This window comes from Ipomoea triloba, chromosome 7 (assembly GCF_003576645.1).
Source record: "Ipomoea triloba cultivar NCNSP0323 chromosome 7, ASM357664v1".
Lineage (NCBI taxonomy): Eukaryota > Viridiplantae > Streptophyta > Magnoliopsida > Solanales > Convolvulaceae > Ipomoea > Ipomoea triloba.
The window spans coordinates 22606392-22614884 of record NC_044922.1 but is presented as its reverse complement, the minus strand read 5'-3'; the positions used below and the strand labels follow the sequence as shown (position 1 = coordinate 22614884).

The 8493-nt window shown below is 33.9% G+C and overlaps 2 protein-coding genes across 2 annotated transcripts; one reads left to right on the top strand and one right to left on the bottom strand.

Annotated features, from left to right (window-relative positions):
- Positions 1–2229: 2229 nt before the first annotated feature.
- Positions 2230–3205, bottom strand: LOC116026090. The gene is made up of 2 exons (XM_031267540.1): positions 3096–3205; positions 2230–2991 (listed from the first exon to the last, which is right to left on the bottom strand). Exons 1-2 carry the CDS (start codon positions 3101–3103, stop codon positions 2421–2423), a joined length of 579 nt encoding a protein of 192 aa, XP_031123400.1. The 5' UTR covers positions 3104–3205; the 3' UTR covers positions 2230–2420.
- A 4451-nt stretch (positions 3206–7656) lies between these two features.
- Positions 7657–8004, top strand: LOC116024348 (ethylene-responsive transcription factor ERF010-like). Its single transcript, XM_031265242.1, has one exon. It carries the CDS (start codon positions 7657–7659, stop codon positions 8002–8004), a length of 348 nt encoding a protein of 115 aa, XP_031121102.1.
- The last annotated feature ends 489 nt before the right edge of the window (positions 8005–8493 follow it).

Below are 8493 nucleotides of genomic sequence, written 5' to 3'. Positions count from 1 at the left end.
TTTGGTTTTTTTTTTTTTTTTTTTTTTTTTTTTTTTTTGAATTTGGAAACTTATTTTTCTTTTGATTTTTGAATGGTTAAATTCTTATATTATAATTTATTTTATTTTTAAAATTTAGAATTCACTATCTGATCCGCCCAATTCCACCATTGGATATCAGATTTGGATCTTCACACCTAAAGAATGTAATGCGGATGAAATTTTTTAAATATGTCTTTAACTAATTGGATGCGGATTCTTCCCATATTCACGTTGTACTCACCTTACCAATATGGATTGACACGTTAGATTTCACTTTTTAGTTTAGTTGATCGGTTCACTTTTTCTTGCTTAGGATTTAGTATATTTATAGTTTAGGTTTTTTTATTTCGTTTTTTGGTTTAGATTTTAAGTTTTATTCAGAGATGCACTTTATAAATTACACTTCTAAAAAATTGGAGGATATGTAATATCATATTGCCTTTCTTTTTTTTTTTGGTTCTCAAATTGCATTAGATCCATTAATTTTTTTTTAGAAGGACATGCAACTGGGATTATTCTTAGTTTTTTCCTAGTAGATGTAATACAGATGAAAATTTTTAAATTTTTATTGAACTTATCGAATACGGATTCACCGTACTGGCCCATATTTGCTTTGCGCTCATCCTACCAATTTGGATTGACACCTTAGATTTCCTAAAAAAAATATTAATCTAAGTGCAACAAGCAAAAGGCTAGACTATACTAAAAGAGCAATTCTTATATCATCAACTAAGGTTCACATCACAACGCAATGTGAATCCTGTTGTTGTGAGTTTTTGTGTTTTTTGTTATGAAATTCTGTACTTTAAAAGTATGAACTCTGTACTTGAAACAAATTAGTAGTGTCTTATATTATAAATTTTTGTATTTTATATTGTGAAATTCTTTGTCAATGAACACAAAATTTGCACCTAAATCAGATTTGAAAAATAAATAAATAAATATATAACATTATGTGTATATATCTTGTGTTAGTAGTTTTTTGTATCATGTGGACCTTGTTTCATGATATAAATTGTCTTAGAAGACTGAGAAAAATTAAAGGGACAACACTAATTGGGAAACCAGCAGAAAAGCAGACCACCTCAATTAGCTTCTCAAGATTGCACAACCTCCAATCCATCTTCCTCTAGTCTCAACACACTTTGGCAAATAAGCATTACGTACTGCTTAATTAGACCATGAAAGCTAAGTCACTAGATCGAAAGAAAATTCTTCCTAAGCTATTGAGTATACTTACATATAATTATGTTATTAGGACACCAGCTAGTATATATAACAAATGAACAAAGCAAATTTGAGTACCACTCTGTCTGCAAGGTCAAATGATTTCCATTTTCCACAAGCTAAGGTTTAGCTAATTAGCTAATAATCATATATAGTTTCTAACTTCATTTCAAAACTTTAGTTTGAGAAAGTATGTTTAATAGAGATAAAGTGATGGACTTTTAATTTGTACGGTATTTATCGGGACTGTGATTGGATAAGTAATATTGGAAATGGTGCGAGAAGCTAAGAAGATGTAGAGGCGGAACGGCGGCGGGATTGGTGGTGGTTGGCAAAGGTTTTTTTTTTTTTTTTAATTTTTGGATTTGTAGCTATTGATCGTTTGGTGTAATACCATGGTTGTCGTAGGCGCTAGTCGAGCGGTAGACTAGCCTTGCGCCTAAGCAGTCTAGACGGTGCCTAAGCGGTGACCTATAAAAACAAAAAAATAATGCATGTGCGCGTGTGTATGTCATATACTATATTTTATATATATATATATCTTACCTCTCTTACTTATATAAATAAATAAATTTAAATATAGTAAATATAATAAAAAATTAACAAGGCTAACTCTCTCGAGTTAATTCGGCTACTCTGCCGAGTAGGGCGAGTTAACTTGACCAAATTCGGTCGAGTCTACCGTCAACTCGGTCCAGTCGACCTAGTCAGCCGAGTCTGCCGCTAACTCAGTCCATTTGGTCGAGTTAGGTGCTAGGCGGCCGGGCACCTAGACGGATGTCTAGGGAGCAATTTGGCTCGGTCTAGGGGCCCTAGTCCCTAGGCGGGTGTTTTTGTAACGAGTAATTTTACATATACTCCCAATTCACACTCTCATTTTCTACTCCATATGAGTTGACATACTTTGATTGATCAGTTTAATAAGGGGCCATAATATTTGTCAATTCCTTTTTTTCATCATCCAATCAAATTTGAACACAATTGAGAGTAAAAGTTGGGAGTATAATTTTGAGAGTACATCTAGTATTTTTGTTTTGTAACAGTGTACCACATGAGAACAATAGTTCTGAAATACAAAGAGTACAAAAGAGTTTGATAAATGATAATATATTCGAATGATACAGGAAAGGGAGAATGAATTCTAGTGCGTGGTAGAATACAGAGTCCCAAATTCATTGCAGAAAAGCATACACAGCAGTGGAAATATAAAGAAGGAGCCCAGAAGTGGCCAAAACGACCAAAACCGAGACAGAATGAACCGCAGATTTACTTCCACAAGACAACATCCCCAGCCTGATCTCGATCACATTCGCCATAGAAAGCATCATGAACAAGCACCCCATAACAGAGCCCGCAGCAGAAGCCATCATCCCAAGCCTCAAGACCTTGGAGTTGACATGGGCCCTGAAGGCCTCATCCACATCTTTGCTGTTCAAAAGATTAATGGCGAGTTTGAGGCCCTGGGCCACGAGGGACGAGAAAAGGAAGAAGCTAAAAGAGACGACCTCAAAGACTAGAAGCTTCTTCACCACGTCGATGCCGGCGTCGCAGGCCGTCCGATCCTCCAGGCTTCTCTGCCCAGGAACGGTGAGAGATAGGCCCACGAAGACGGCGACTGTGAAGAGCGAGTTCACGTTCACCAGCCCGTCCAGCGCCGTCACGTGGACGCTAGTGGTGGTGTCCGACCCGAACGACGGCGGGGCCGAGGAGGAGGAGACTCTTCTGGGAAAATATGTCTCAGATCTGCCAAAAGTAAATATGTATGAGATTTTTGTTGAAAAAGAAGAAACAGGTCGAAATGAAATTCAGAATGAATTGAAGAAAAGGGCAGTGGATCGGAGCATTACTCTTCCATGATACCATCCAAGTTGGATTCTTGATGGTGACCTCTCCTTGATGAGTTGAGTTGAGTTGAATTGGTACGTTATTTATGCTTAGCTTGGAGATTATTATGCTCAGCTCCCATTTACCTGCATTTTAAAGGGAAAGGCTACTAGTTTAGGTATAGAAAATGGAAAACAGCAGCAAGCCTTTTCAGCTTTTCGCTTTAAACTTTAGCTTTTTTTTTTTTCGTGGGTTTAGGATTCTAATGAGAGTGAGTGAGGGACACGAAAACAACCCAATTTTTGCACTCATCCTTGGAATTGCATGCAAGACCAAGATTTAACCGGCTCCACCTTTTTTCTTTTTCTTTTTCTTTTTTTTTTTTTATAATTCTTTTTATTTTATTTTGGTATTGAATAATAATAATAATAATAATAATAATAAATATGAAATATATGTGTACCTTTAGAGTTATTTTACATATTAATCGTTAACTTAAATATCTATTTTAATAATCATTGATACAATGCGTTGGTCAAACACGCTAATATAATCTGCTATTTGATAAGTGATTGCCAAACAAGGCTAGAAAGAGATCCAGGTGAGAGTGGTGGAGAGAAAGTATGGCGCCTAAATAGTCGACTTATCGCTAACTTAACCGATTAAATTTAATCTGTTAAAGAGTTCTTAAAATTTACTTCGTGTTATTTTAAAATTTTTCATAGCCCAACATTTTTTTATGAAATACTCATTTTTATTTTGCTTAATTTTTTAAATTTATTCAACCATGAATAGGTCCATCCCAATGACAAAAATATAAGCTCTGCACATCAAATTTTTTCAACAAGTTTTAAATCTTTTTCAATTTCTTTATTAATTTGGTTGACTAACGCTAGGCCAAATAATAAATATTTAGGCCACATATAGCTTATAGCCTAATTTTTTAATTACAAAAGTTAAGTTTTTCCTAATTTCTTTAATTTGGTATGGTTAAAGATGAATGGACGAGTTTATCCCTCTCGTTTCTTTGACGGGTTTCTCTTTCGTTCTTTTGCAATAAGACAAGTATTGGTCATGGCTGATGTGAAACTCATCCTGAGCGAAGTAGATGACAATGTGTCAATGGACGTCAGTATAAAGATAAAGACTCAGGTGGTATGCAAGACTTTCTATCCAGAGATAGACTTGTTTACACTCGGCAAGACCAACAAATATTTGATAGAAGCCTTAAGGTTCCTTGAGGATCAAAACTCTGATCTCTTTATGTAACACAGTCTGCGAATTCAAATTTCATTAACTTAGCTGGGAAATTTGATTCTATGTCAGATTGTATGTAATGACTTTTCAGGAAATTTGATTCTATGTCAGATTGTATGTAATGACTTTTCATTCCATTGAATTCTATGTCAGATTGTATGTAATGACTTTTCATTCCATTGAACCTTGTTGTATTTGTTCTTAATGTTTATTAATGCAATTTAACTTTAAAAAAAAAGTAGCAAACTTAGCTAAAAGATGAGCAACCGTATACGCACAAAACGAAACACAATATCTTAAAAATTTGACAGTAAAGAATTAATATCCTCTAAAACCAGACCGAAAGGATCAGAGAAAGATTCGGCATGTTGAGATTTGTAATCAAAACTTCAGCATTAGTCTTCACAATGACATCATCCAAATAATTAGTCTTAAACCAACTTAAAGCTTCCCGAACCGCAAGGACTTCAGCTTCTCTGGGCTATAATGCACCACCAATGTGTTACTAGAACTATGAGTTTATAACTGTCATTGCAATTGCTATTTCACTTTAATATCCATAGCCTAATGTGACATTAGTGGAGATGATGAAGGGGAGGTTTTTTTTTTTTTTTTTAATAAGCTAATCTCTGTATAGATTGAAAAAAAACACACCGTAATTCTTATTATGGTCTAAGTTTACAAGTTTTTTAAAAATCCCTAAAAAACTAAAACCACCCTTTTTGCTAATAAGAACAGCGTAATTCTTATTACCGTCTACGTTTACAAGTTTTTTAGAAATCTCTAGAAAACTAAAACACACTCTTTTTGGCTTTTTGCTAATTAATATAATGTTGTGGGCGTGGCAATAAATGGATTTTTGTAGCTTTTTTTATGCATGAAATTTTGGTTGTGGGGCACCACGTTATGTCATTAATCATTGGAAAAACGAGTTTGCTAAAAAAAAGAAAAATAAATACACTACAACTCGCTGTCTCACCAAGATCACATAATTATAATATTATTTTAATCTACATGCATGACAACATGAAAGTGGGGCATCACCACGGTGGCATTGGAATCATCCTCTTTTTTTTAATCATCTTTATGTATGTTTATTTTGCTTTAATTTTCATAGCCTGATGCTTAATTAGTCAATAGAATTATCTATCTAATTAGTGAATGTACAACTTTATTTTCCTGTTTCCATACCAGTATATTTGTCTTCATAAGGTTCTTTGAGAACGCTGGGAAAATAAATTCTATCATCCAATAATCATTTGTCATTATCTACATTTTTAAAAAATCTCAGTATATAAAATTCAGTCATTTTTATTTGCACGAACTACTACTTTCACAGAATGCACACGTAAGATGATTACCTCAATCTCATGAAAAAACATTCCTTTTACTTTTCTTCTCTTTCCGGCCACTTCCCTTCTATATATATATATATATATATATATATATATATATATATATACACACACACACACACACACACAATATACTAAAATCAACACAAACAATTAAGAGAACCAAAAAATTGCGAGTTTTGCTTTAATGGATGTAGGTGCAGAAAATGGAGTTAGAGCTGAGCCGAAGGAGTGGAGAAGAAGAAGCGTTAGCTAGGGCAAACAAAAGAAGCCATGCATACGTACATATGATCGAATAGCGCGAGGAAGGCTGCCTTTTAAAGTATATTAATTTTGTTTTGATTTGTTTGGAAGGTAAATGTGAAAGATAAGTTAGTGCGGATTAAGTGCAAAATAAGTGTATGATAAGTGGTATCTAGCTGATTACATGTTAATAAAAACATGATTGATTGTAACTCAGATGTTTACATTACACTAAACAACTATCCTCGATCACTTGGATAATTGATCCCTGAACTAATCACTAGGCACATTCACATGATAACACATGAAAGATAATATGTCATGGAATTTTTTTTCTCATCGTCCTATATGACCCCATATATGCGGTGAGTACAACATGAATAATAAGAAACTAGAAGTGTGTATAATATTATGTACGTTCAAAAAAATGTATATCGTTTTTATCCTTACAAGGCACCTTCACATGATGATACATGAAAGATAATATGGGTATCAATCTACTGAATTTTTTTTTCTCATACTATATAACTTAATTTTCACTCTTTTTTTTTTTTTGAATGAACTAAAACATACCATATATGCGGTGAATAAAAAAATGAATAATAAGAATCTAGAAGGGTGTATAATATTACGTACGTCACTTCATATAAATGTATATATACTGTTTTTTTCCTTACGAGGCGCCTTTACATGATGACACATGCATGAGAGATCAGATAACATGTCAAACTAATAGAAATATTTTTTTCTCATCCTATATAACCTGANAATATTTTTTTCTCATCCTATATAACCTGATTTCCACTCTTTTTTTTTTTTTTTTGGAATGAACTAAAACATACTATATATGCGTGAGTAAAAAAAATGAATAATATGAAACTAGAAGTGTGTATAATATTACCTACGTCACTTCATATAAATGTATACCATTTTCATCCTTACAAGCCACCTTCACATGATGACACATGAAAGATAATATTTCAATTTCATGGAAATTTTCTCATCAACTTGATTTCCACTCTTTTTTTTTTTTTTTTTGATGAACTAAAACAACCACATATGCTGTGAGTGAAAAATGAATAATAAGAAACTAGTAGCGTGTATAATATTACGTACCTCCCTATGTATAAATCTATACCGTTTTTATTCTTACGAGGCACCTTCACACGATGGCACATATATGAAAGATAATATTTCAATCTCATTACAATTTTCTAATCTCATCCTATATAACTTGATTTCCACCTTTTTTTTTTTTTTTTTTTTTTTTTTTTTTTTATGGATGAACTAAAACATACCATATATAGGGTGAGTAAAACATGAATACTAAGAAACTAGCTAGAAGTTTGTATATAAAATATTATGTGCGTCACTACATATAAATCTATATTAGTTTTATTCTTAGGAGGCACCTTCACATAATGGCACCGCACATAAAAGATAATAGTGTCAAGTTAATGAAAATATTTAAAAAACAACTTCAGATGATGACACTACATATAAAAGATAATAACATCAATCTAATGAAAAATTTTTAACGCATCTTCACATGATAACGCTGCACATAAAGATAATACTCTCAATCTAATAAAAATTTTAAAAGAATTTTCTTCCCATTCAATATAATTGGATTTCAGCTTCCCTTCAGAGTATATAAGCGCTTCCCCTTCCCTTCTATACACATTAAGAGAGAAAATTAAAAGAAAATTAGAGTTGTGGTTTTGGTTTGATGGCTGCCGGTAGCAGAGATGGTGTTGGAGCTAGTAGAGGTGGAGGAGCGGAAAAGAAGAAGCGAGGGCCTAAGCAAAAGAATCCATGCAAAGGGATTCGTATGAGAAAGTGGGGAAAGTGGGTAGCTGAGATTCGCGATACGAATACAAGGCTCTGGCTCTGCTCCTACTATACCCCGGTGGCTGCTGCTCGGGCCTACGACGTGGCCCTCTTTTACTTGCGTGGCCCGGGAGCCAAGCTTAACTTCCCGGATTGCCTGGTTGGTGATGGCCACCACCGCCAACTCACGCCAAAAGAGATTCAGAATCGAGCCACGACAGTTGGATATAGGATCGATGCAATTTAGAGGGGGATACATATATCATCCACTCAGATGAGCGTCAACGTTGTTGATCACCGCCCCGAGTCAGATGTTTATGTTACACCTAACTTGAACAAGTACCCTCACCTCGACTAATCCTACCTTGACCTGCCCACAAATTAACGGTTTAAGGATTTATTTCTTTAATTTGCAAATAAGCCTCAACTGAAAGTAAAATAAATAGGTTAAATAAGAAGAGTGAAAAATTTTGCAAAGCCTTTTTTTGTGGGAGTTCTGGAGTTTTGAAGAATAGTTTGGGAGAGTGGGTAAGTGATGGTTTTGCATTGAGGATCAGAGAAGTAATAATAACCAGTTTTATGGCTAAAGTTTGAGATATCTATCATGGATGGATGGATGTGTTATTGGATAAAGCCTTCTTATTATTGTCTTCCAAAGTGATTCAATTCATTGTTGGCTTTTAATAATAAGGTAAAGTTTAATTTGTATCAAACACATATATACAAGGGAATTAAT

Excerpts from the sequence above, each read along its gene's own strand:
- LOC116024348 (XM_031265242.1), top strand. The coding sequence starts at position 7,657 with ATGGCTGCCGGTAGCAGAGATGGTGTTGGAGCTAGTAGAGGTGGAGGA.